General features: G+C 52.3%; 1 protein-coding gene and 1 long non-coding RNA gene across 4 annotated transcripts; one reads left to right on the top strand and one right to left on the bottom strand.

The window, feature by feature from the left end:
- The first annotated feature begins 5,253 nt into the window (after positions 1-5,253).
- LOC117311173 (uncharacterized) lies at positions 5,254-19,550 on the top strand. 2 transcript variants are annotated; one of them, XR_012330731.1, is made up of 3 exons: positions 5,254-5,445; positions 9,135-9,369; positions 19,223-19,550. It is a non-coding gene; the product is annotated as an uncharacterized lncRNA (long non-coding RNA). The 2 variants fall into 2 exon arrangements; XR_004525427.2 differs by lacking the exon at positions 19,223-19,550 and adding an exon at positions 12,928-13,293.
- KLHDC8A (kelch domain containing 8A) lies at positions 10,557-16,977 on the bottom strand. 2 transcript variants are annotated; one of them, XM_033852503.2, is made up of 5 exons: positions 16,600-16,977; positions 13,719-13,883; positions 13,269-13,484; positions 12,574-12,675; positions 10,557-11,679 (listed from the first exon to the last, which is right to left on the bottom strand). In XM_033852503.2, exons 1-5 carry the CDS (start codon positions 16,973-16,975, stop codon positions 11,486-11,488), a joined length of 1,053 nt encoding a protein of 350 aa, XP_033708394.1. In that variant the 5' UTR covers positions 16,976-16,977; the 3' UTR covers positions 10,557-11,485. The 2 variants fall into 2 exon arrangements, with proteins under 2 accessions (XP_033708394.1, XP_033708403.1); XM_033852512.2 differs by lacking the exon at positions 12,574-12,675.
- Positions 19,551-27,246: the final 7,696 nt, after the last annotated feature.

Here is a 27,246-nt window from a genome sequence, read left to right on the forward strand (position 1 = left end):
CGCACACCGCAACGAAGAGTAGCTCCCCCCAACCCCCAGCTCGCCCCAGCTAGAGAAAGTCTGTGCACAGCAACGAAGACCCAATACAGCCAAAATTAAATAAATAAATAAATTTATTTTTTAAAATGCTTGAAGAAAATATGAAGGAAAAAATTTTATGAGTGTTAACCAAAAAATAAGCAGCTTCTTGCAACTACCCTATGTCTGGTCTCATACCATAAATTTCACATCCCCATATCTACACTGTTAATCCAGTCATTCCCTTGGAGAGGTGAAAACAAACTATAATAAATTTAAACTATGTATGTATTAAAAAAAAAAAAGACAGGTACAAAATGCCACGTGGGGCTGAAAGGATGGGTCTTATTCTGGCTCAGGGGTTTGAGGGAGGGCCTCACAGGAGGCCAGTTGGACCTTGAAGGGAGGGTAAACTGTGACGAAAGACCTTCTGGGATGGGGTGGGGGTGGGGTAGGAGTGAGGGGAGATGCTGAAAGAGTAGTGGGGGCAGGAAAGTAGAGGGCCAGCTAAGCACTTTCTGGATCTGATGATCTGCAGGGGAGCTCCCAGGCCCTAGAGCATCTCCTGCCTTGGGATTTATCTCAGTATAGATGCCTGGGCCCCTCTTTCCTTTTCTCTGGAAAAAGGGCTGCTGCAGGCTAAAGGGCTCAGCTTACCACCTCTTTGCCTGAGACCTCAACCATTATATTTCCCTTTCTCAGAGCTCTGAGCTACAGCCCTCAGTAACTGACACTCTCGGGTGGTGGACAATATGGCCTTGAAGGTGCTGACCTTTCTTTCTCAGGGGCTGGTGGAACTGCTTGGTTAGGAACCTACACGTTAGAAGTGGCCCTCCAAGGTTGGGAGCTGGGCATCCGAAAACAGGATTGTGAATTCTGCAAGTCTCTGGCAAATTGAAATGCTCGACTCAATGCTGCCCTCTGCTGACCGAGCTAAGCCTAGCAAGTTTTATGGGATGCCCGATGCTGTGACCACAAGTGGAGGTCTGCTTAGGCAATTTGTTCATTTAATGAGCAATTTGTTCATTTCATTCATTCATTAATTCATTCATTCAACAAATATATGCTGAGAAACTACAATAATGGGTATAATGTTATCCGACATTTATTGAGCCAGTCCTGGTTCTAAGCATCTTAGATATAGTGTCATGTCCAAGACCACTCAGTCCTAGCTACAAGTAACACAGCTGGGAGGCAAACCCTGTCAGTCTTACATCACAACTCAAGTCCTTAAGAATCACATTGTCTTGTGGTGCCCACATGGGCTTCGGAAACACAAGATGGAACTGGTGAGCCGCTTACAATATAAATTTAGTAAGCCTTACCAGGAGTTTGGGGAATTTTGTGCTGCAGACGCTGAAAACAGTCCCCAAGCTCTCAGTTACAATGGGAAATTGAATGTTATTCACAGGCCAGGCCTGAGAGGGATGTGACCAAGGAGAAGCTAGCTCTTCTCCCCAAGCCAGAGAGTTTGCACTGTCTCCCACCTGGAGCAGCAGGGAAATTACACACAGACGGACAGGAGTCACGAGTCCTGGGTTCCAGGGAATTCCCTGGTGGTCCAATGGTTAAGAGTCCTTGCTTTCACTGCCGAGGGCCCGGGTTCAGTCCCTGGTCGGGGAACCCCGCAAGTTGTATGGTACAGCCAAAAAAAAAAGAGTCCTGGGTTCCACCTCCTCTTTCACCACTACCCACATTGTTGGTCATGGCCAAGGACTTTCTCTTTGGGGTGCAGTTTCCTCGTCTATAGAAAGGGATTTGGATAAATCAACTCTGAGTTGCATTTCAACTCTGCTGTGACTTCTCTGCAATGTTTAAGTAGGGACAAATTAGAAATCTCAGTCATGCCTGTTCTTTTGCCCACCTGACAACCGATTCCCTCACTACAGGACACTCAGGAGCCCCATTCCTGCTCCCACCCCTGGCATGATGTTTTGGCTCAGGAGTTTGACACCCTGGGCTCCAGGCTCTGCTCTGCCACTAACTGACTATGACTATCCCTGATCTCTCGGCAACTCTCTGGATAAGAATTATTCTCTTTTGCACAGCTAACACACTGTGTGCTAGTCACTGTATGAATGAATTCAGTCCTCACCACAATTCTATGAAATAGGTTCTAACATATGATTATCCCCATTGCACAGATGAGGAAACTGGGACACAGAGAAATTAAATACCTGCCCATGTGGGGTTACAGAGCTGGCAAGTGGTGGAGCCAGATTGGAGCCTAGGCAATCTGGCTCCAGAAATAGCATTCTCAACCATCATACTGTGGCTTGGAGACGATCCTTGATTTACCCAAGTCTCAAGTAGACTAAGCTCTCTAAGTCATAGTTCACTCAACCTGAAGCGTGCCTCAGGACCCCTCCTGGGCTTGCTGTGGGACGAAACAAGATGTGAAGCTGTCAGACTGATGGTTTCTTCTCAGTCTGCTTGGGGTTTTGCTGGGCTCTGGTCCTCCCAAGCCTGCTCCCCCCAACCCCCATTCTGGCTGAGACTGAAGTGTGTGTTTGTGTGGATGGGAGCTATGACAGCAAGGGGCTGTCCCCCTGAGCTACAGCTGATCTGATCTGGGACAAAGGACTGTTAAGATAAGTTCAGTGCTAGGAAGTGGTCATTGAAACCGCCCAAGGCTGGAGCTCTGTGCTGGGGGAGGGAGGGAGCAGCCTCACTTGGGGGAGAAAAGGAAGGGCCTTTGAATTACTCTCACTGCTTGTTTTTTAATGCCAGACGAGGGTTCTTGCTGAGAGTTGGGAGGTGGGGTGGGTGGATATTTGTGTAGCTTTAAAGTCTAGGGCTTCTAGTCAGTACTTTGGAAAGGGGTCTCCTTACCCCACCGTTAACGGCAAAACAAAAAGAGCTCCTTTCTGCCCCTCACTTGTATGTTCATTCTCAATCTCTGAGGTTGTGTAACTCCCATTGCTGTGGGGTGGGGATGTAGAGGGGGGGCCCCTATGCTTATGACTGGGACAAAAGCTTTCATGGGATTCCTCCACTGGGTACCCAGTCACCGAGTACTGTCCACCAGCTAACCCTGGTGTGTTGTTGCCATTGGTCATCTGAGATCCTTGATGGACTGAGATGCAGAAGATGTAAATAAAAATAAACCCCTATCATTACAGTGGTCAATACCTTCATACCCACTGATCCTTCACTGACCCTGTGAGGTCAGGGCCTTGGGTTAGATTCTGGGGTACAAAGGCTGTTGCTATAGATGAAGAAGGGGGTACATGAACCTCAGAATGGCAGTCAGATAATGGGTTTCCATACCGAGCTCTGCCCCTTGCTGGCCACATGACCTGGGGTGGGTGACTCAGTCCCTTCAGGCCTCAGTTCCTATTGGCCAAAGGAGATCCTGAATGTGGAGCCTCTTTGTAAACTGGAAAAGGCTCTCCAGCAGCTGGGGACTTATGGCTGTGGGTACTGTGGCTTAGAACTCAGTACTTTATACTCCATTTAAATGCTGCTCCCTTGAGGGGGCTGAGGTCTTCCTCCTCCTGGTCCACAGCCGCCACCCTGCACTCAGGGAGGTCCAAAGAGGTCCAGGCAGGACCAGAAAGGGCAGGGCATGGGAGGTATGCCCAGGAGGGACGAGGGAGGAAGGTCTGCCCAGTGCCGCCTCCCTGCCCATGCTTGGCTCCCACTGGCAACCTAAGCCCTTTGCCTCCCAAACTGATCCTGGAATGTAAACCCCTAGCCAAGCACATTCTTTAGCCAGGTCACCAGCTCCTGGCCTTTGGGAAGGGAAGCCAGCATTTCTCTTGACGCTGAATGACGCTAGCGCAGTCTTGTGCTGGGGCTGCTACCACCAGCCTGGATTAATAGGCTGGCTGTCACCCAAAGTTTATGAAAAGCCCAATTCTGACCTTATATCACTCCTGTCAGAGCCCGGGGAGAAGGGGAGAGAGAACCCACCCCATAAGCAGGGGGATTTGAAATACTGCCGATTTCCTGGCTCTGGTTCCTCATACCAGCCAGATGCGCTCAGAGGAAGGGGGGCTTTGTAAAGGTTCCTCTCGAAGCTGGTGCCCTCTGGGCCCTTGGTTGCCTGACTTTCCTTCCGTTTGGTTGTTGGCTACGTATTTGTTCCATTCAGCCACTTATTCCACATTTAGGCTCTGGTGCCCAGCGCAGTGATGCTCTGGGCATGAAGGTTGACGATCTCACCGTGTCCTGAGGAGCCCTGTGTGTAGGGGGGTGAGGTGGGGGTACACAAGGAGGGGGTATTCTGAGTTCTGCAAGGAGGGATGGGCTGGGGCGTGGGGGGGGAGCAGCAGGGACAGGTTAGGGAACTGCCTGCTCCAGTGGTCTCCCACAAGCCACACTTGGCAGAGGTAAGGAGGGGAGGCTGGAAGGGCAGGACTTTCGTGAAGGGTCTTAGAAGTCAAGACGGAGGCTGGGAATCACCTGGAGGAACGGGGGAGCTGAGGGAGGGTGTTTCAGCTCTGTGAGGGTGTAGGCAGGTTTGCAGATGAGAACGGTTTCTGAAAGGGCAGAGGAATCCAGCCGCCATGTGGAGGGGGCCGGAGGTGTGGGACGAGGCGGTCGTTTTCCACCCACGGTTGAGCTGCCTTCCCCGAGGTGCTGGGACTTGAGTCTGAGGCAGAGTAAGACCAGTTTGGAAGGGCAGCTCCAATCCAGTCCCTTCTCCTACAGATGGGGTTGCTGTATCTGGAGTGGGGAGCCTGGGAAAGGGATTTGTAAATTATTATTGCCTTATAAATGTTTGTTTTTAAGAATGTGAATTGCTAAACTGAGATTAGGACCAAGGCCCATTGTCTGTTGAATGGGAGGCCAGTCGCCCCAAAGTCCTCCTTCTGGTCCTCCAGATAAGGCAGGCAAGGTGGGCCACCTTCTAGAGACAGTGAATGGGGCCTCAGGGGTCCCTCACCTCCTGGCACATCCACACCCCCCCTTCCGAGGCTGACCGAGGCTGGAGCCTGGACAGCCCGGTTAGTGCCCAAGAGGGTCAGAAGGCCACCAACCGCAAGCCCGGAGTTCCTCGCCCGCCCGGTCTCCACACTGCAGCAACGTGGAGGGTGCGGGGAGGGGGAGGCGGACCCCACGAGCCTGGGGGAGACAGAGTTCTCCCTGAACCACCTACAAAAGCCACCACTTCTAAAGTGTCACCTCAGGCATCAAGTCTTCAGACACTTCCGGGCCTCCAGCCCCTCCCCCCATTGACCTTCTGAGTCATCTGCCAGATATTTCCTCTTCAGAGGAGGCAGGCGGCTGGGAGGTTTTGCATGAAAAAAAGAAAAGAAAAGTCTCAAGAGCCAGGAGAATTCAGTCTGGCTAAATTAGGAATGGGACTGGGGCACCAGGATCTTTTCCCCTGTCCTTTCCCTTCACCCATTCACTTCTCAGTCCAGGTTTACCAAGTGCTGGCTGCGGGCAGGGCATGGACCAGGTGCTGAGCGCGTGAAGGTAAGCAGGGAAGCCGCAAACGGTTCCCCCTGCTCGCCCCGCCCCGTTTACGGAACTCGTGACAGCTTGGGGAAGCCACAGGACTCCTTTGGGTCTCAGTGTCCTCCCCTGTAAAATAGATGGATCCCAGTCTTTCCTAGGGTCCTAGGGAAGTGAGGGTGCAAAGGTCCCCCTGGCTGTTACAGCAAACTGTGCACGAGGTTCTGGAGGGGCCGGCAGTGTGGGTGTCAAAGCAGTGGAGGCTCCTGAGCTGGCAACTCACCGTCCACACTGAAGGGGTTCTGAGCCCGGGCACCTGCTCCCAGTGTGTGTACCAGAGTGTAAGTGTGAGGGGTATATGTGTGAGTGCGAGGCGTGCGCAAGAGTGTAAACATGTGCGTGAATGGGTGTGCACATGCGTGTGAAGTGCGTGCCAATGTGTAAAAGTGTGGGGTGTATTTGAAGTGTGTGGGTATAAGAGTTTAAGGCACGTGTGAGTGTGAGCTATATTGTAAGGGTGTGAGGCAAGTGTGAAGCATAAGAGTGAGGTGTGTGAGTTGTGTATGTGAACATGAGTGATTATGTGAGTGTAAATCTGCGCGTGTACATGTAAGGTCTGTGTAAGAGTGAGGGGTATGTGGGTGCGTGAGGTGAGGTGTGTGTGTGAGCATGAAAGAGAGAGGAGAGGGGAAAGGGAGAGAGGTGAGTGTGTGTGTGTGAGCGTGTGTATGTTTGTGAGTGTGCTCATGTGCAGGGGTCAGGCTGGCCCAGAGCATGCTGGGTGGAGTCGCAGGAAGTTTGTCTGCTATGAAATACCAACTGCACATAACCTGTAAAGGGGTCCATCACTCTTGGAAAGAAGGACACTTTGGCCTCTGGGCTGCGGACGGTGGTTTCTTGGTGCTCTGCTTCACACCGTCAGGAACACGTGGGCTCTGGGGGTTCTTTGAACCAGGCACACACCTGCCTGGGGAGCTCAAATGAACTGGATATTTGGGAAAACACCCCAAAGTTTAAATTATTAAAGGGTCACATCCTGAGGGAGAATGCAGACTCTACAAGAACGTAACACAGGGTGCTCTAGAGACATTGCACTTGCAGCCAGCTGGCTCACCACCCTTTCCCAGAGATGGGCTCCTCCCCCCTACTCTCCACCCCCTCCCCCATCACTCCTGGCACCGCCAATGGAGAGGGGTGTGCTTGGAGAGGCGGCCACAACCATCATATCACACTGATGCTGACCTTCCTCAAACCCTTCTTCTCGAGGCATCGACCCACTATTCAGGGTCGGCACAGGCTCCAACTTGCCTTCTAATCATTTTTCACATCACTCCCCACTCCTGTGTGCATTTTGGCACCCAAATCTCCCTTCCCTTGAGGCCCAGTTATAACAGCAGTCTCCTCCAGGAAGCCTTCCCAGATCAGCTCAGTCCTCAGACCCAGGAAGAGGCAAGGAAGGTTCCCCCTCCCTCTTGATTTCAGACTTCTAGAATTGTGAGGCAATACATTTCTGTTGTTTTTGAAGCCACCAGTCTGCAGTATTTTGTTATGGCAGCCCTAGGAAACTAATAAAATGGAAGCTTATCTGCCCAACCTGTCTGGGTCATTTTATGTGCCCGTCTCTTCAGCTCTTGCCTGTGCTCTGCCTCATGCCTTCACTTCTGCAGTTGTCTAATGCCAACAAGAAGCGCCTGCCCACGCAACTCTTTGATCTCACCAAGCCTGGCCTGAGGCTTTGGTCCTGTTCTGCCGCCACCTAGGGGCGGGCATGCCATCTCTTACTGCAGAGCTCAGAATGGTGGGCAGTGGGGGTGTGCACTACTCTCCACCCCAGCAGCTGGATTAGAGTCTCCGTTCCATCACTTGTTAGCTGTGCCGCTTGGGTTAGTCATAGGGTTCCCGGTTCTGTTTCTTCTTCTACAAGATGGGGGTTGGAAAAGGCTGATGGTACCCCACCTCCTGTTCAGTGTATCTGTGGGCCAGAAAGCTCAACGCAAATGCAAGAGATCATTAGAAATTCTGGAGGAAAAGAAGCCATGGAAGGGAGGGACTTGTCCACTTTCTGTGGTTCTAAACCCTCCTGGCACTTTAATCGCCCAGCAGATGGACCTTCCTCCAGAGGAGGCCTGACAAGCTTGGCCCACGTGTTTTTCTGAGGATTCCAAACCCAACTGGGGTTTTTCTTTAAAAAAAAAAAACGTTTACTTATTTATTTATTGGCTGTGTTGGGTCTTCATCGTTGCACGTGGGCTTTCTCTAGTTGCCATGAGCGGGGGCTACCCTTTGCTGCGGCACGTGGGCTTCTCACTGCGGTGGCTTCCCTTGTTGCGGAGCGCAGGCTCTAGGCGCACGGGCTTCAGTAGTTGTGGCGCACGGGTTTAATTGCTCCGCTGCATGTGGGATCTTCTTGGACCCGGGTCCCCTGCATTGGCAGGCGGGTTCTTAACCACTATGCCACCAGGGAAGTCCCTGGGGTTCTTTCTCATCTTAGATGGTGCCTTGGTGATTTTACTTCGTTTTCCTCAGAAGAGGAACTTGGCTGATCCTATGTTCCAATGGCACAAATCTGGTCACGATGCTTCTCCACTTAAAATCCTTAACTTGCTCCCAGTTTCCCATACGGATAAAGTCCAGACTCCTCAGCAAGGCACGTGAGGCCTCTTGATCTGCCCTGCCTGTACTTCCAGCCCATCTCCCTAGATTCTCTGCAATGTGCATGTTGTCCCTCAGTGGACTTGAGAACACCTCTGTCTCTCCCTCAACAACAAAAAATAATAGTGCAGCTACTCACCCTATATATGCAAATCATTTTGTGTATAGTAGATAGCTCTTAACCTCAGTGAGGTGTTATTTTGTTCATTTTACAAATAAGGAAACTGAGATTCAGGGGTTAACAACGTACCCAGGTTCAATCCGCACATGACAATTATGATTTGAACTCACATTTCTTGCTTCAAAGCCTGGGGTCATCCTCCTCTGCCTGGCTGTTCTCCCTCTTCTTTCAAAGTGCAGTTTGAGATTTGTTTTCTGGAAACCTCTCTGATCCCCTCAGTTCCTCTCAGTTCTCTGTAGCCAGTAAGGATGGGGCACCTCTGGGTTACACTAGCAAAGGCTGACACTCGTCTCATCAAATACTAACTGCAGATTTAGTCCCCGGCTCCCTTCCAAGGCTGCAGCTACTGGAGGGCAGGAATCCCAAGTCCAGGACCACGCCAGACACATAACTGGAGTTCAGTGTCAAACAATGCTTTGCAGTAGCTGACACAGTCAAAGAGCCAGAAGGGAACTTTCCTGGGATGTAAATTTAGGAATATTCTATGCTCATTGCACGTTAGGGAGCCCTTCCCAATCTTTCCTTGCTAATTCTCATACTCATTCCTTGGGAAACAAAAGGAATGTTTGGAGCCCTCCATCTTTCCAGGTTTGACATTCTGAACCCCTACACAGTACAGAGCAGCTGATTTTCTCCCCTTTCCTATGTGCTGTTCCATTTGAGGCAAGGCAGTACTGTGGTCACAGGTTTTAGAATCAGATTTGGTTCAGTCACTTACTAGCTTGTGCCCTTGGACAAGTTATATAACCTCTTGGAGGCTTAGTTGTTTCATGTGCAAAATACGAGGATACTGCCTTCTCCACAGAGTTGATCTGAGGATTGAAGCAGGTGCTTTGCCAACTTGTGAGATGGCATTGTCATTGCTTTTGTTTTACAGATTGGGAAATGAAGACAAGAGAGGGGAGGGGCCTTCCGGAGACGGACGGGGATGAGAAGGCCTATGGCAGGCAGGGAGGGGGTTGAGGCCCGGAGCCAGGCCATCGGACCCCAGATCCTGAGCGACCTCTGCAGCACCATGAGGTACAGCCATGAGGTGTGCTGCTGACACCCCCTATTTCCCTCGCTCCTCTGTGAGCCACACCCAAAGTCTTCCCAGCATGGACCTCCAAGAGGTGAGTCCTCAGCAGATACCAGCTTGAGCCCTGAGCGGCCCTCACGGGTTGCAGCAGTCAGTCCCCCATTCTTATAATGGGAAGAACCTTTAGGGCTGGCTACAGCCCTAAGGTACCCCAACTATTTAAAATGCCTCAGTCCCATCCACACGTCTGGTGCCATTTTGTGTGCTTGGAGAGCCTCCTACACACAAAGCTAGGCTTCCTGTTAGAAGGGGTGGAGGCAGCCCATTCGTAAATGCCTTTCTTGGGGAGGGGTTGGGGAGCGTGGGAGCAGGCAGTGCAGAGACAGAAGTGGAATGGAGGGCTGGGCTTCGCGATGCTTCCCCTAACATGCTGCCCCAGCCTCTCTTTCTAACAGTCACTTCAGGGGGCTCAACGGAAATGGGCTGGGGGTGGGGGTCTGGAAGCAGTAGGGAAGGCCTCTCTGCAGTCTGCTCCGTAGGGGGCACCCGTGGTCACAGGATGCCAAGGTGGGAGGGAAAGGCTGGGTCAGCAGGTGGCAGTGTCCTTCCAGTGCCCAGGTAAAGAAAAAGATCAGGTACGAGAGAAAGGGAGGCAAAATGACTGTCCCGTAAAGACCCTGGTTCCACTTGTCTGTGAAGGTCCAGTGGAGGTGTTACCTCCTCCAGGAGGCTCCGTGTGACCCCTCAGACGGGTGTTCCTGCTTCAGGAGAAATAATCATACCAGCACGTGGTACGTGCTCCCTGACCTCCCCCACCGCCCCTCCAGGGCATGTATTTTTTTCATCTTTGTATCCCCCGTGTTAGCACAGCTTTTAAAAATAACTTGGAATCAGAAAGCAGTGCTATACCAGCTAAAAGGAGGCACGTCCTTCACGTTTTTACATTAGTGAGCAATTCCCTTTCTACTGTGGGCAAGACAGAAATGAGCTTGAGCTGAATGAACTGAGGCCAGTCACAAGACGTAACCCAACGAAGAAGTCAGTTAACGAGTGCAGCCTTTTCCCAACACGCCTGTGGGGCGTCAACGCGCAGGAGACAGAAAGTGGACTATTTTCCTAGGAGTGAGGTGACTGGTCAGGGCAGGGTGGTTTGAAGGTGGAACCTCCTCAGAAGGAACAGCCAAGAACAAGTGGTCCCTTGGGGCCCCGTTTAGCCTGAGAATGTCAGAGGGACTGTTTCATGCGGTCCCCTCCGCATATCAAGACACCGTCCACCCCACCCCTGCATCAGGGTGCCAGAGAAGATAGGAATATAGATTTTAATCATTGTGCTGCTGCTGTTAACCAGAGTGCAAGTAATCCACCCTTTGTGGATTTTGATGCCACAGTGTAAATAAGAAGGTTTCACACAGAAACACTCTGGGGCTGTCGGTGACAAAGGGGAGGAGTGCCTCTGTTGGGGAGGGGTGACCGAAGCAGAAATGAAGTGAGGAGAAGAGTGGGGAGCAGACCCTGGGCTGGAAGTCTGCTCCATTCCCATCATTACATTCCCATCAGGACCCCGAGAGGCATGGGTCCTTCCTGGCCAGGGCTTCTGACCTGGACCAGTGCACGTGAACCCGACTCCCCTTCCGAATCAGCCGCCTCCAGCTTCAGGGCCAATTCTTGCTGAGTAGATGAGGTCCAGGGCAGGCCCACAGTTGGCCACCAAAGGGGGAAGAGATGTAGACCAATGGAGAGAAGAGGGGTTGGGACCCCGCAACCCTTCTCCATCTTCCATCCCAAGAGACCTTCAGACTAGCGCAGATCCAGGGAAAGGATACCTACAAGTAGCTATCCTCTGGGTCAGAACTGCCCTGCGTACCCCCTATCCTGGAGATGGGAGAGGTAAACCCACAGGAAGGGAGGTAGCATATACTCCTGCTACCTACCTTGCTCTGCCTGAGCAGTAAGTGAGAACTCTCCCCAGAAGTCACCTGAGCCCCAACAGGGGAAGGGGGATGGCAGAGTCATCGAGACTTCTTACAGTTTTCTCGGATTGGTAGGGTTTGGAGGTGGAGAGGTCACCTAGAGCCCTATGGCCTAACCCCACTGGCTGCTGACAGGAGCTGGCGTCCGGGGAAGCAGCCCAAACTACTTTGATGAGATCATTCCTCTTGTCCAGAGTGGGGTGATCCGGTCCAGGACACGGTGGCTGGGCCCAGAGCCAGCTAGGAGTCAGAGACACACAGGGCTTCCACCGCATCGCTCAGACCCTGGTTGACGCCCCCCACGGCCAGGAGGCAGTTCTTGACAACGATGCTGGAGCAGGCACAGCGGGGTGTGGGCATGGCGGGGAGGACCTCCCACTTGTTCTTCCCCGGGTGGAACGCCTCTGCCGTCTCCAGGACAGTGGGTTGGTTCCCTGAAAGTGCCAAGGGAACCGGACCTTACAAAGGAGTCCAGTCACCAATCTGCCCCGGGAAAGTCCCCCCATCTTGCTCCCCGCCCCCCTCTGGAACCACAAGCAGAAGCCAATCAACCTCAACTTCCTTGGCTACAGAATTGCTCCTTCCCCACCCTTTTGTCAAACAGCTGCTTTGTCCTTCCTGCCTTCTCTGTCTTTTCATCTCAAGAGTAACTTTCTTTCCCCACCACTGCTTTCACCAGAAGTTTCTAGACACTACTGCCTCTCTTCTGCCCTTTACTGAGAAAGCTGCTCACATGGTCTAGCTTACATCAAGCTGCTTTCCTGTGTGGGTAAACACGGTGTCTGTCCACGCTGAGTAAACTCTGGGTTCCTGGAAGCTCTGCTGCCCATCTGTCTCTCCCCTGTTGATGTTGGGGTCCCGCCTTCAAAATACCCTAATCTCTGGGAGGTCTTATACAGCAAATCCTGAATTCATTAGAATAACTGATTTGATCAGACTGCTTTTCTACTCCATGACAGAGCTGGGTATCCAGCGAGAAGAGAAAGAGGACCAAGGCCAATCCCTGCCACACTTTCACCTCCAGTCATTCCTGGACAGGGGCCCAGGGACCTGTGCTTGGCAAGCCTGTGTCACATGGTTATCAGTATGTCCCTTATGCTCTCTGGGCCTCAGTTTCTCCTCTGTAAGAGGACAGATAGACCACAACTGAGGCCCGTCCATGGAGACACGACATCTAGGCTGGGAGGAGGGGAGTGCTTTGAAATTCTTTGGGCTAAAGCAGTAGGCAGGTGGTGTGCAAGGAGCCAGCACCCTCTCCTGCTCATGCAGAGTGCCTAGAATCCACCAAGCACCAGACCACAGTGCCAGCCCGGAAGATCTATCCTTACCAAGTCCTCCAGCCACTATGACCCGTCCACTCAGAGAGCCGGCCACAAAGTCTGCCCGCCGCTTCTTAAGGAAGAATGAGCGCTCCATCTTCAGCCATCCCCCTACAGGCCATGGGTGATGGCAGGAGATACACAGAGAGAATTAGATGCTGACCACCCGCCCCTCCAAATACACATGAGTCCCGAACTGCTCTCACCCTAGGCAGCATCTCCACTCCATCTACCCTGTGTGCTCAGCGCATATACAATGTCTCCTGCTGTTTGAAATGATACTCTACCCTCTCCCATGCTTGCTGTAATCCAAGGAACCATAAACTCTTATGACAAATCACCTTGTTCCACCTCTGTTCTCAGGGGCTTTAAGCTGGAAAGGAGGCTGACTAGAGGCAGAGAGCGTCAGAGTCAGGATCCTTCTGTTTCTCCACGAGTAAAAAACAGGAAAAAGCCCTTCCTCACCTGGCCCTGGCTGGACGTTGTAAGAATGGACAATAGGTGGAAAAGGCTTTGATAAAAACAACTAACCAATCAAAGGGAACCCTGTACAGATGAAAGAACTTGATCCCAAGAGTAGCCCTGAATGGAGAAGGGTGTTCAGACTCTGAAAGGCTCACCCAGCTGGGTAAGTGAGCCTGGGTGGATGGTGGGGGATTCAGCCAGAAGGGAGGTGCGCAGCCGGGGACTGGCGCCCAGCTTACCCTGTTCCATGTCGAACACGTCCATCGTCCGGAGGAACTTGGGCTGCTGGTAGAGCCGACCCTGCCGCAGGCCACCCAGGCTGTACAAGCGGTCGTCTAGGGTCACAAAGCTGGAGAAGGCCCGCTTGCAGGGAATGTTGGGGAACTTGGTCCAGGAGCGAGTCTCGATGTCAAAGACCTCGAAGGCGTTGACCGCGTACTTGGACTGTCGTCCCCCTGGAGGCCAGAGTAGGGCGAAGGTTGGGCAGAAGAGTAAGTCTCTGAGGACTGGGGCTGGGTTTCCCCTTCTGACTGTTATCAGATCATATAGGAAGCTCCCTGAGGGGTGGGGCAGCGTGATTAACCCCCAGTGCCCCGGAGATGCTCAGCACACAGGCACTGCTTCCAATAGGAACTGACCCAGGGGAGGGAAGAAGGGCCAGACATGGGCCAACAACCATGGGTCCTTACCCAGCACATAGATCTTGGAACCTCGGAGGAATGAGGTGGCAGCATATCTCGGGGTGGGCATGGGTGCTAGAGACACCCACACGTCCTTGAGCATGTCATAGTGTTGGAGGTGGTTGTGTGGACGGAGGTCCAGGCCCATCCCGCCTGCCGCGTACACTCGGTAATCTAGGGAGAAAGGCCATACAGCAGACACTATGAGACAGGCCCATCGCACTCAGCTCCTACCATGGCCAGGCTCTGTTAACCCCTGGAATACAAGCACTGAAGCCCGGCTAGGTCCCAACCACCGCTCTGCCCGAGAATGGGCTGGTGGCACCATTAAAAGTTCCTGCCACAGTCGAGCCTGGGTCTTCTTGAAGCCGTGTCAGGCCTACATGCCTTAGCCTTCCTTGGTGGCTGGCCCTCGGTTAAACCCGAAATACTAAGACTTTCACAGAGGTATACTGCAGTGGAGTCTAGGCCTGGACACCCCTTTGCAGGTCTTATCCCCTCCATTCTCCTCCTTCCTGGGCAGCCAGAGGGATGCCAAAGAGAAGGGGTATTCCTCTGATACCCTCCAATAGTGGCCTCTTCCTCAGGAACTCCCAGATCAGAACTCTCTAGACCTAGCAGGAGCCTTTGGAAATGAGGTCAGCCCTGCTGTCATTGGCCTCGTGGGACACTGGCTTGCTGCCATCTCTTTCTTGTCCGGATAGGGGAAGGCTATCCTCCTTCACGCACAGGAAAGCTCTGGGCTCCAGGAGGCACCCTGCACTGAATGCGCTAGGGGTGAATGAGGGAGAGGCTTTGGAGGAGAGAAAACTGGCCCCTATAAGAAGCCCTGCCCAGAGAAGTGAGTCCCCCCCACTCTCTACTGCTTTTGGCTGCAGGTGACAAAGTGCAGCAGAGAGGATGGGCAACGCCTCCATGTCTCCCTGGGCCTCACCCCAGTACCTCACGCAGCCTGTTAAGGACACAGCACTACCCCCAGGGCCCTCTTTTTCCCAGGGACTCACCCCTGCCCGGGATTCTGTCTCCTAGTAGCCAGTCCTCACTGCTTCTGGCTCTATGAGACTTTCATTCTTCAAGGGGATTGCAGGGATGAGTACTACTTCTTTCTACTTTTCAATTTTACTAAAAAGAGGGAAAACAAATCCCAACCCTAGCCTGTGGCTGGGAGATGGGGCCTGCTAGTGAGAAATTTACCTTACACAAACTCCACCTCTTCTATTCCTGTTTTCACCCACACACCTCCAGCTGAGAACCCTCACATCCAGTCCACACTACCATTCCTGCACCCAATTCTTACTTATCCTTTCAGAGTCACCTGGGTGTCCCTGGACTGCAAGGCTGGGCTGAGAGCGGCGGCTCAGGACCTCCTGTGGCACCTGCATCACCCTACTTGCCACACGTTACTGAACTAACCTTTGTATGCTTCTTTCAATAGATTGTTAGGTTCTTGAGATTTGTTCATCTGTGGCCCCAGCATCTGCTAGAAAGCGTGGCACACAGGCGTGTAAATTCTTAGTAAACTAACTGTTGAACCCATTCAATGCCATAGTTAAGAGCACAGATTCGACCATCACCTGCTGGCTGCGTAACCTTGGGCAAGTTACTTAACCTCTCTGGGCCTCACATTGCTTCTCTCTAAAATGAAGATAGTAATAGCACTTAACTCATCAGACAGGTTGTGAGGGTCAAAGGGGTTCATACCTATAAGGCACCTATGGTAAGGACTCAATAAATGTTGGTTCTTAATCTTTCAGCCCCACTTATTGAGATCTGCGGATAAAGGACTACCCTTTCTCTCTCTATTTCCCCATGGGCCTCCACGCCTTCCATCTTTCTTACTGGGAGTTCAGGAGGCCCCATTGGCTACTCTGCCCTCAGGGATTTTGAGTTAGAGTTTCTCTCTCTGACCTTCATTGGTAAGACCTGGGCTCCTAAAGGCAGGGATCAGATCTTCTGCCTCTTTCCCTCCTCCCTGGGACCTAGAACTGTGCCAGGGACAGAGCAGGTACTCAAGAAACACTGGTTTCTGATCTACAGTAGACCTGACAGGCAGCTGAAATGGTTTTGCAAGAGAAGGAGAGAAGGTTGCATCCCACTAAGCCAGTATGATCTGAACTTGGGGTCTCCTAACTCCTGCTGGGCCATTTTCCATAAAACCCTGTGTGTTTTAGCAAAAGAGCTTTCAGAGCCCCCTCTGTGCTCTGGGCTGTACCAGGCCTGAAAAGAAAGAAATGATGGGCTTGGAAAAAGCGAAATGAGAATCAAAGCTACGTGATCAGCACACGCATGCCCTGAGAACCTAGTGAACCTGGGCAAGATGCCCCAGAAGCACGACCCTCAGGAACATTATGGTGTCCACTCATCAGTGTCTCTGAGATTAGGAAGCAGATGGTGGTGAGAAGGTCCTGGAATCAGGTCCCAAAGCCCTCCCAGTGGGGCCTAGTGATGGTACGAGGATGGTATGAACATCCCCAGGGCCCCAAATATGTGTCTGGAGGTCGTGGCACTTGCAAGGAAGATTTCAGGGGATTTGGTGCTGTGGGTGGAAGGCCCAATCACTCCGCTGAATGAAGGGATGTACAGGGACATTGCACTAGCCCCCTTTGGCTCTCCCCTCTGGCCCGGCCTGCCCAGTTTGCTGGGAGGAACCTGGTGGGGTGGAGTGGAGCTCTGGCATCGTATTGATTTACTAGACACTTCACTTGCTGAGCCTCAATTTTCCCATCTGTGAAATAAGGCCAGCGGGTCTCTAGTTTCAGTGTCCATTGTAAAGATCAACTGGGGATCAGGAATGTGACAGTGGCCTCCAACTCAGGGTTGGCTTCCATCCCTTTCCCCGTGGCGCCCCACTCCCTTCTCTCTGCCCGCCCTCAGCCTTGGCCCCACTCGCCTTTGGCCGTGACAGAAATGCCCATGGCGGCCTCACGCAGCATGCTCCTCTTCTTCCACTTGCCTTCATCGATGTTGTACATCTCCACGACCTTCAGAGGCAGCTGACTGGTGCCCACACCCCCGATCACCATGATCCGCTTCCCCAGGGCGGTGACAGCCACCCCGGCCCGGGCTGTGGGCAGGGGCCGCAGGTCGGTCCACTGGTCAGCCTCGGGGGAGTAGACCTCAAAGCAGTCCACGGGGACGCCGTTGTCGTCACATCCCCCGATGGCATAGACCTGCCCCCCGGTTTCCAGCAGGGAGCAGTAGACCCGGCGGCTGGGCAGTGGCGCCAGGCGCTTCCATTGGAAGTCCTTGACGTTGGGCACCTCCATGGCAGCCCCGGGGACCCCGCCCGCCGCGCCCCCGCGGAGCGCCGTGGGAAGTGCGAGCCCGGGGGTCCGCCGGCTACTCCGCGCCCCCTCTCGCCGCCTCCATCTCGCTCCGGTTCGCCTGCTCCCGCCCGACCCCCAGCAAGGGCCCCGACGCCGGCCAGCGCTTCACCGTCCCTCGAGACTCAGCTGTCCGGAGGCGTCCGAGCCCGGCCCTGCGAGAGGAATGGGGCGAATCAAGGGCAGCCGGGCCCGGCGCCCTGGCCTCCTGGCGTGGGCGGGCGAGCGGGCTCCCAGCCCCCCGCCAACTTTCAAGGGAAGACGCGGCGGCGAGGGCGCCACCCCGCGGCGGCATCAAACCCGCACCGCTTTGTCCCCCGCCGCTCCCAGCCAGCTGGTCGGAAACCCGCGGAACGCGTAGGGGGCCGGGGGCGTTCCGGGGTTCATTGTGCCAGGCTGCCTCCCGGCGAAGCAAGGAGTTAACACCTTTCGGCGCCGCCGCCTGCCTCCCCCGGCTCTCCCTCCCCGCCAACTCCCGTCCCTGCCCCCGCGCCACTTACACAGTGCGGCGGCGAGGCGCAGGCAGCGCATTACCCGAGAGCGGCGCGGGGAGCAGGGGAGAGGGCGCTCTGTCCTTCCTCGGTCCGCACACCGCTGTCACACACCCAGAAGAGGAGAATAAATGAGCAGCAGGAAGGAGAAGCGGAGCCGCCGCCGGAGGGAGGGGTTGGGGGGAGGCCGGCGAGCCGGCTCCACGCACATCCCCACCATCAGCCGCCACACCTGTGCAGGAACCCGCGTGCGCCCCGCGGCGAAGCGAGCCCTGACCTCTTTACAGAAGCCCTGGCTGCGCCCGGCCTGCGGGGGAGGGAAAGGGCCCTGCGGGAGACGCTCACCTTGCCCACTGTTCAGGGAAAGCGGGGCACTAGAGCCAAGTACCCAGATGACGGGGACTAGACTCCCTCCAGTGTGGGGGTGGGCGGTTTGTGAGTGTTTGTTTTGGATGAGGAGGCAGAGAGTCCAATTACCCAGTTTATCTACAGTACACAGACCCAGTTCGCGACAGCCTGGCTCAATAGTCGACTTTGCTTTGGGGGAGATATTATCAAATGGTTTAACCTAATAGAAACAAGTTATGTGGGTGTGACACACGCAGACCTGACACGGGTGCATCCAATGTACACACCGACCTGCGCACATGTGCATAATTTACACATCACCTCACCCTCCGCCCGGAAATGCTCATATCTACGGAGAAACTGACAGAAAATGCACAGTTATGCGGACACACAGCCACAGACAAAAGTGGAAAGGCAAACACGTGAATGGTCCCTCCCACATCACACCTTAGGAAGGGAAAACCTGGTTATCAAATCTTGGCCCTCAGCACCAACCCACAGGTCTTGCCAGATAATTCTTTCAAGCCATTCTGTCATGGCCTTATCAGGACAGTAGTCCCCAGTAACAAAAGTGCCCATGACACCAGTGAGCCACCTGGTGTGATGAACTGTAGGCTTGTGGGGTCCTTCCACATGGTTCCCTTGAATAGAGCCAAGTGTTGAAACGCTCAGGCTTGGGAGTCTGACAGAGCTGGGTTTGAATTCTGGCTCTGAAATTATTTAACTACTCCGAGGCTCAGTTTCTTTATTTTATTTAGATTAAACTTTGTATTTTGAGATAAATTGTGGATTCACATGCAGTTGTAAGAAATAACACCTTTTACCCAATTTCTCTCAATGGTAACATCTTGCAAAACATGTAGTACAATAATATCATAGCCAGGATATGGAAATTGATCAGTCAAGATTTAGAATATTTCCGTCACCACAAGAACCCTTCATGTTGCCTTTTTTTTAAATTGAAGTATAGTTGATTTACAACACTGTGTTAGTTTCAGGTGTACATATTGCCTTTTTACACCCATACCTTCTTCCCTCTCACCCCTCTCTCTCCAACTCCTGGCAACCACCAATCTGTTCTCCATTTCCATAATTTTGTCATTTCAAGAATGTTATATAAATAGAAACTTACAGTATGTAATCTTCGGGTATTGGCTTTCTTTGCTCCCAGCATGATCCTGTGGAGATTCATCCAAGTTGTTGCATGTATCACTAGTTTATTCCTTTGTATTTCTGAGTAGCATTCCATGGTATAGATATATCCTTGTAGATTTTTGTGAAGATTAAATGAGATGATATTTTTGGGACTTCCCTGGTGGTGCAGTAGTTAAGAATCTGCCTGCCAATGCAGGTGACACCAGTTCGAGCCCTGGTCCGGGAAGATCCCACATGCCACGGAGCAACTAAGCATGTGCGCCACAACTACTGAGCCTGAGCTCTAGAGCCCGTGAGCCACAACTACTGAAGCCCGCATGCCCAGAGCCCGTGCTCTGCAACAAAGGAAGCCACCGCAGTGAGAGGCCCGAGCACCACAACGAAGAGTAGCCCCTGCTCGCCGCAACGAGAGAAAGCCCTCGTGCAGCAACGAAGACCCAACGCAGCCAAAAATAAATAAATTTATTTTTTAAAAAAATGAGATGATATTTGTAAAGTGTTCAGTTCAGCTTCTGACACACAGCAAGGGGCTGGTAAATCACTATGAAGACCATTGCTACTACAACTACTATCAACAAAACCAAGAAAAAGAAAAACTGAGAACAAGCACAAACATTTTGCCCCTCACTTAGAAATGACTTCCTGTGAGAAACAGAGGTCACAGTACCTCTTAACAGCTCATAGGCCCACCTTAACATCTTGAGTTCTTGGCTTAGAAATTCCACTGCTTTTTAGTTTGAATTCTCTGTACTTACATAGTAAGTACCTCTAAGAACCTTCACAGAGGACAGTTGTGTTGGGGCTCAGAGCAGGCCACCCCAAGGTATACCACAATGGCATATTGATTATTTTAAGTTAAAGTTACTTGAGAAACAGCCGTTGGGAAAAAACATTTGATATTAAAAAAACACTCTGTACCCCTTCTTTCCCCCGAAAGTGGGAAATAAATCTCCCATGTGAAAGTATCCTCCCCATATCAGGAGAGAGAAAGCATCCTTACTTATCACCACAGTTAGGGAATTCAAGGCTAAGAAAACTGTATAAACAGATTTTGTTACTTCATTAGTCTGTACCTGAAGCGCAAGCCCCTTTGGTAAGTCTTCACAAATAATTGTTTGTCTAAAAATGACCTATAGGGCTTCCCTGGTGGTGCAGTGGTTGAGAGTCCGCCTGCCGATGCAGGGGACACGGGTTCGTGCCCTGGTCCGGGAAGATCCCACATGATGCACAGCGTCTGGGCCCGTGAGCCATGGCCGCTGAGCCTGCGCGTCTGGAGCATGTGCTCCGCAAAGAGAGAGGCCACAACGGTGAGAGGCCCGCGTACCGCAAAAAATAAAAAATAAATTAAAATGACACATAAACAGCCTGCTATGGCACTGCGGGGGTCCCATTTCTATGGGACCTCTGTGCATGTGAATGAAATTGGTTTGTTTTCCCCTCCTGATAATCTTGTCAATTTAACTATTAGACCAGCCAAAAGAACTCAAGAGTTACGAGTAAGGGAGGAAATTTCCCCCTCCCTGAAATTTGTGTTCTGTTTATTCAATAAGAACACAAATTCCAAAAAATGTGGTCTGAAGTAATGAAGTTTCACAGGAAACATCAAACATTTCTCTTCTTCCTGGAGATCACAGTCTGCCCAGAGGAATAGGGAACAAACCCTCAACCATCAATTTAAACTGTCTTCACAAAACCACGGCAGGGTGATCAGGAGGATTAAAAGCCATACGCATTCCTCAGAGGGGCTTGTTGAGGGTCCACCTTCAGCCTCTCTTGCCCATGGAGCCTTCTCCCAAAGCAGTGAGGCAAGGCTTCTTGTGCCTCCACCCACCCCAGCTGGGACAGCTCAGTGAGCAGGTATATAAAGTTCATACTACTTTATGTTTGCGTAACTCGAGCTAAACTAAGCCCTCGCACATCCGCTTTCTCGTAATCTTAAAAACCCTAGGAAAGGTTGTCAGGCAGGTATTAGCACTCTTTTTTATGGATGAGGACTCTGAGACTTAGTGACATGAAGTAACTGACTTATGACCGTGTGAGCCGTTCAGGGTGGGTCTAGTTTGTGAATTCCAAATCCAGTGCTCTTTCGCTTTATCATAATTAAATCACAAATGAAAGAATTGTGCATTATTAAGGACATCAGACTTCACTACTCTCACCTGGCTTTCTGTCCAATTACAGTGAAGGAAGGGGCCCAGACCTCAAAGGTTTCAGTGACTGTCCTCTCCCCGTTGCCATACTGTCTGTGCCAGGCAGCATAGCTGGGAAAAGACTAGAATCCAGGCCCAGAATAGGCCCCATTCTAACCTAATGTTCATGTCCTGCAAGCAACACCCTCTGTGAGGACTATGGGACTCAGACCCTTGGAAAAGTACTAAGAACAGGATGCCTTCCAGGCCATGGCCTAATTCCTTGTTTTGGAAGTCCTGGCTTTTCTCCATTTCCCCCACTCCTTCCCCCATAGCTCTTCCTCCCAGCCAGGTGACATCCTTTAGTCTTTACACTGAATGCACGTTGAGGAAGCTTGTAACCTAGCAACCACCACTTAAGATTCCCTGAGTCACCTGCGGTTTCCATGCCTGGGCTGAGTGCACCAAGCTGGGGACTTGTGGAGTGCCAAGCAGAGGTGGGGAGTCCAGTGACCCCCTTTAATTCTTCACCAGCTCGTTCCTGTGGGTAACCACTTTCCCCATCAGGAAGTTCTTCCTCATGTCAAGCCTAAATCCTTCTGCGTTAAAACCTTGTGTTGCATCGGGTCTGGGTTTCTCTGCTCTCTAAGAAAGTGTTTGAGTTTTTGCCTTGGTTACAAGGTGGTACTGGGAAGGTAGGAAAGTGGGGAGAGGAAAGTTCATGAAAGCCTCTAAAGATGAAGCCTTTGGTACTTTGGAGTCTTAATTATTGTGATATTAATGCATCAGTCAAATCGGTTGAGGGGTGCTCAGCCCCAGAAATACTTATTATTATTATTATTTTTTTTGCGGTACGCGGGCCTCTCACTGTTGTGGCCTCTCCCGTTGCGGAGCACAGGCTCCGGACGCGCAGGCTCAGCGGCCATGGCTCACGGGCCCAGCCGCTCCGCGGCATGTGGGATCTTCCCGGACCGGGGCACAAACCCATGTGCCCCGCATCGGCAGGCGGACTGTCAACCACTGTGCCACCAGGGAAGCCCCTATTATTATTATTTTTTAAGTCTCAATTTGGGTTTATTAAGGCCTAATTTACATACATGAAAATGCACAGTCTGACTCAGCATCGATTGAGTTTATTAGCTATTCAGGGGCCGGCCTTCCTGAACTCTGTGGTAGGTTTTGGGGAAGCTGAGGGTGTAGTGAGGTGACAGTCTCTTCCCAGTAAACTAGGCAGATTCCCAGTGTGGCAGACTATGGATGTAGTATCTGTGTGTAGGGCCTCAAGGGACTGGTGGGATTCCAAATGTAGAGCACACAGGGGTGGGGGTGGGGAAAGAGGGGCTGTTTAGCTCTTAAATTCTACAGTAGCTCCTTTCTCCCTCCTCAGAAATACAGTTTACCCTTCTGTCAGTGGATACCATGGAACTCCCTCTGTGGGTACCACTCTGGGGGAGGGGCGCACCTGGAGCCCCCTGAGGCTGGGTCACCTCCCCTGTGTAGTTCTCTCTGCAGTGCCCCACAGTCACAGGGCAGTGGGAAGGTGTGTGGAATCTGGAATCAGACAGATGCTTGAATCCTGGCTCAGCCGTCCCCTGGCTGTGTGACTATGAATAAATCACTTACATCCTGAATCTCAGTTCCTCATCTGTGAAAAAGGGAAGAAGAAAATCTACTTTCTAGCATTATGGGGGCAACGAGATGCCAGGCATGGCTCCTGGGCAGGCAGTAGGTCCTCTGTAGAGTACAGCTCTCCTCCCTTTGTGGCGGCAGGTTTCCATACCTCTGACTCTCTGTGCACTCCAGGCAGTGTGTCCAACAGCACGTGCCAATCTCACGCGGTAGCACCTCACCAGGGCCCACACCCTCCTGTATCCAACCATTTCTGGGCCTATGTCTTGGACAGGATATTTCCTCCTAGCTAACTGGAATTCCTTCCACTGCAGCCTAAACAGCACTGTGATCTGGAGAACAGCTGGTGCCCCTCCTTTAGATAAGCACATTCTTATTCCTCACCAGAAGCTTGGGCTTCTGGTATTCAGGGGCTGGGGAGGGAAGGTGACTCATCCAATTAGGACTGAGGCTGCCAGCAGACCAAGGGAAGGGTAGATTCCTCCCCCAACATTGAAAAGCCTCATTAGAGCCCGCCCTGCCCAGTCCTGACATCAGCCCAGAGGAAGGATTTAGGGCTCAAGAGGACTTGATTGGAGCTGGTGCAACACAGGTGCCAGCAGTCACAACCATAATCTGCATCTGTTCATATGGCACTGCACCCTTAGGGTGTCAGTCTGAGGTCCCACGGCATGGCCTCAGACAACAGGGCTTCCCCTCCTGACCATGCAGCCTTGATTAGAGAGCTGAGTTAGCCACACTCCTTCCAGTACCCACCTTGCTCCCTCCTCCTACTCCAAAGTGTAGCACAGAGCACAGAGCACAGAGCACAGAGCACAGAGCACACAGCACACAGCACAGAGCACACAGCACAGAGCATACAGCATAGAGCCTAGAGGGACTTACTGGGTATCAGTGTTAAATGCATCTGTCCACCCACGAGCAACTTCTGCCTATTTAGGTAAAATCGGGACATTTTACCTAAGTGTAAAATGGATCACAGGTAAGGGATTGGCAGGGCGGGGTGGGGGGAGGTCATCTTGATTTTCAGACTCACAAAATGCACGATTTAGAAGAAAGAATTGGGAAGCGCGTACTCTTCCGTTTAATGCATAAGATGACAATGACAGCAGGAAGAGAAACCTTCTTTGAAAGACCTTGACGACTTCCCTGTGTTTATTGAGGAAATTGTAAGAGGAAATGGGGCTTATAATAAAGCCTGAGGATCTGGGTTATAAAAAAGGAAGAATTTCCTGCCCGGGAGCATCAGAAAATTAAAGCACCAGCAGGAGGTGAGGTGAGAGACCATGGTGTCACATCCCCTGGGAGGTACTGGAAACAGGAAAGACACAGGACTGAGAGTCGGGAAACCTTTGTTCCAGCCCATTGTCTTATCGTAACCGGGCTGTGCACCTCTGGGCGAGTCATATCCATTCTGGGGTCTGTAAAATTAGAAAGCAGAGGAAGCAGACGGCAGCCTGAGGTGTCTCCCAGCCGGAGTGTTCTTCCACAGCGGGCGTGCAGGGTGGCAAGCCCTAGAGAAATAATCGTTTAACCATAGTGACAAAGCAGCAGTTTCCAGAATGGACATCCTCACATTCTTCCAAGACGTGCAAACACACAGAGGTCTGGCTTCACCGACTCTCGTAGGCACTGCCCACTACCCAAGGTTCTGTCACTGGAAGGGACTTTACTGGGGGCCTTCCCCTGGCGCTGTTGTTGCCACCACCTGCATTTTCCCCCAGCTCAGCTGGGGACACAGGGACCTGTGATAGCTGTAGCTATGGCTAATGGGCTGCCTTTTTGTAGACCTTGGGCACCCACCTGGAAGCCTAATCATGCTTCCTGCTGGGTCCTGACATTTCTGGGGTGCCTGTTGCCCTCCCACAAGCTGCAAGAACAGGAGGCAGAGGACTCAGGGCTCAAGTCATCCCAGTTCTGGCCCTTCCTCTAAAAGCAAAAAATGGGCCCGTTTGTCCCAGGTCACAAGGCCAGGGCCTGACTGGGCACTGCGGGGGGCTTATCCCCTACCCCTTCTAATGTAGAGGATAGCAGAGCCTTGATGGGGGTCTGGGTGGCTCTGCAGAGGAGCAAGAGGCTGTAGGCTAGGGAAGGCAGGAGCAGGGCTCTCAAACACAGCTCTTTAAATGCCCATTAGTAAGTTAATAGCACCATCTCCAGAGCCAACATCACCCTCCATTCTTCTTAATTAAAAAGAGCTCCATGTCCTGGCAGAGCTGAGAGAGGGCCCTGAATGATTTACACACCAGCCCCACTGCTCCAGCTGGGAAATCGGCAAGGAAGATTGATTGGCAGATGGGCCAGCCCGCCTGTCATGGATGGTGCCTGCGTGTGTGCACTTAGGGGGCAAGGTCTGGGGGGGCTGGCTCTCCTGCTGACAGGCTCTGAGGGAGCAGGGTGGTGGACACACAGCCCAGTCCACAGAGCTCTGAGGCCCAGGAATAAGGCCTTCCTCAGACAAAAGCCTCACCTGCTCACCTCCTGCACGGGCCCCCACTTCCCGGCAAAGCTGTCTCATCCGGAGGACAAAAGCTCAGGCTGCAAGGCTGCCGTCTCATCCTCGTCCTGGCAACTCCCTGGAGAGCCCCCTTGTTTCCAGGTGGGTACTGCTCACCCGGTACATCACACTTGCTGGGTTCCTATTGATCATCACTGCTTACATTAGGAGGAGGGCTTCTCAGGGCCTGCCTCTCCTTCCCTGCCTCCCTGTTAGCAGCAGATACTGGCTGAACCTGATGTGCCGTGGGATGCAAGGCTCCAGGCCCTTTTACGGGGCTGGGAGGAGCAGGAGGGGGACCCGCAAGTTGGACTGGCGTGAGATGACACTCAGCCCGGGGCCTCTAGAGAGCCAGGAGCTGAGAGCAGTTACCCTCAGGGGTCCCAGCCCTCTGCCTCTGTCTTCCTGCCAGGCCTCGGGCAGCTTCTAACAGAGCAGCCTCATTCTCCAGCCTGTGGCTCTGCTCACCTCCACCTCCGGGAGCCCACGATCCTCCATGGGTGCCAGAGAAGCAGGTCTGGCTCATCCTCCAGCTGGAAAGAGGTGTCTGTCCACCCTGGTTGGGACCTTTATAGACGTACAGGGTGGTTCTCCCTCTGGCACTGTCTCTCCTCACCTCTCCCCCTTGTCCTCTGGTGCGTCACATCTCACACACACTCACACACACACACACACGCACCCTCCTCCCCAGAGGTTCTGGAGAAGGGACCAGGCAGAGGCACATTATTAAAGAGAAAGGGGTGGGGACTGCGGAGCTGGCGTCATCCATTCCCCTGCTTTAACCCTTCCTCCCACGGGAGACCGGCAGTCTGTCTCAGCAGCAAAGTTGCCATCTGGTGTAGTGACCTGTGTTCTCTCTGTGCTAGAGACAGAGAAGGGGGAGAGGCATGACAGGCTGGCTGCAAGTGGGCTCTGTGTGTGTGTGTGTGTGTGTGTGTGTGTGTGTGTGTGTGTGTTTAACAATAGATGTAAGAGAGCCCAGGAAAGGGGAGAAACAGGCTGAGCCTTGGGTGAATCAGAGGTCCGGCCTGTCCTCAGCAGGTGTGCCCCTGGGAGGTCTGGGGAGCCCAAGGAGCTTGCACTGCTTTCCCAGTTGAGGGTACAGCCCTTGAGCACCCACCCCTAGCCTGTCACCAGGAGATGGCTGCCTGCTCAGTGCCCACGAGCCCTCAGTCCTTCCTGGACATCACTAGGCAAGAAGTAGAATGACCCTTCTATTCACGCCTTGACACAACGGCTGCCACCCCAGCAGAGACCGTCACCAGGGATCCTTGGAAGTCCTGGCCCAAAGGGCTATTTTCTTCCTTGGGTGACATCCCTCCCCTGTGGTCCCAGCCTCAGGAGTTATGTTCTGAGAGGTTCCTTGGTGCAGAGTCTCCCAAATCTTAGGTGAAGGCCTCTTGTAATACTTTAGGGCAGGGGTGAGCAAACATGACTCGTGGGCCAAATCCAGCCCTCCACCTGTTTTTGTATGGCATGTGATCTAAGAACGGTTTGTACATTTTTAAATCGTTGGAAAAAAATCCAAAGAAAAATATTTTGTGATATGTGAACATTATGTGGAATTCACATTTCATCATCTATAAATAAGGTTATATTGGAACACAGCCATGCTCATTCACTCAGTCATTTATGTGTTGTCTGTGGCTGCCTTCCCACTACAATGGTGGAGTGGAATAGTTGCAACAGAGAGAGTATGTCCCGAAAAGTGTGAAATATTTCCTACCTGGCCCTTTATAGAAAAAGTTTGTGTCCGCCCCCGCCCCCTGCCCACTTACGTTACTTTAAAGGGAAATAGAGGTATACCACCTTTTCCTTGACAGCCTGCTTCTCGCTTACCTTGACGTGTTAAGTTTGCATAGCAATATCTTATGACAATGGAAGGAAACTAACATTTGCTGGGCACCTACTGTATACCTGACACATTTTCTCTGTTTCTCACATAATCTTGACAGCAATCTTGAG

The sequence above is a fragment of the Tursiops truncatus genome, chromosome 1 (genome assembly GCF_011762595.2).
Source record: "Tursiops truncatus isolate mTurTru1 chromosome 1, mTurTru1.mat.Y, whole genome shotgun sequence".
NCBI lineage: Eukaryota > Metazoa > Chordata > Mammalia > Artiodactyla > Delphinidae > Tursiops > Tursiops truncatus.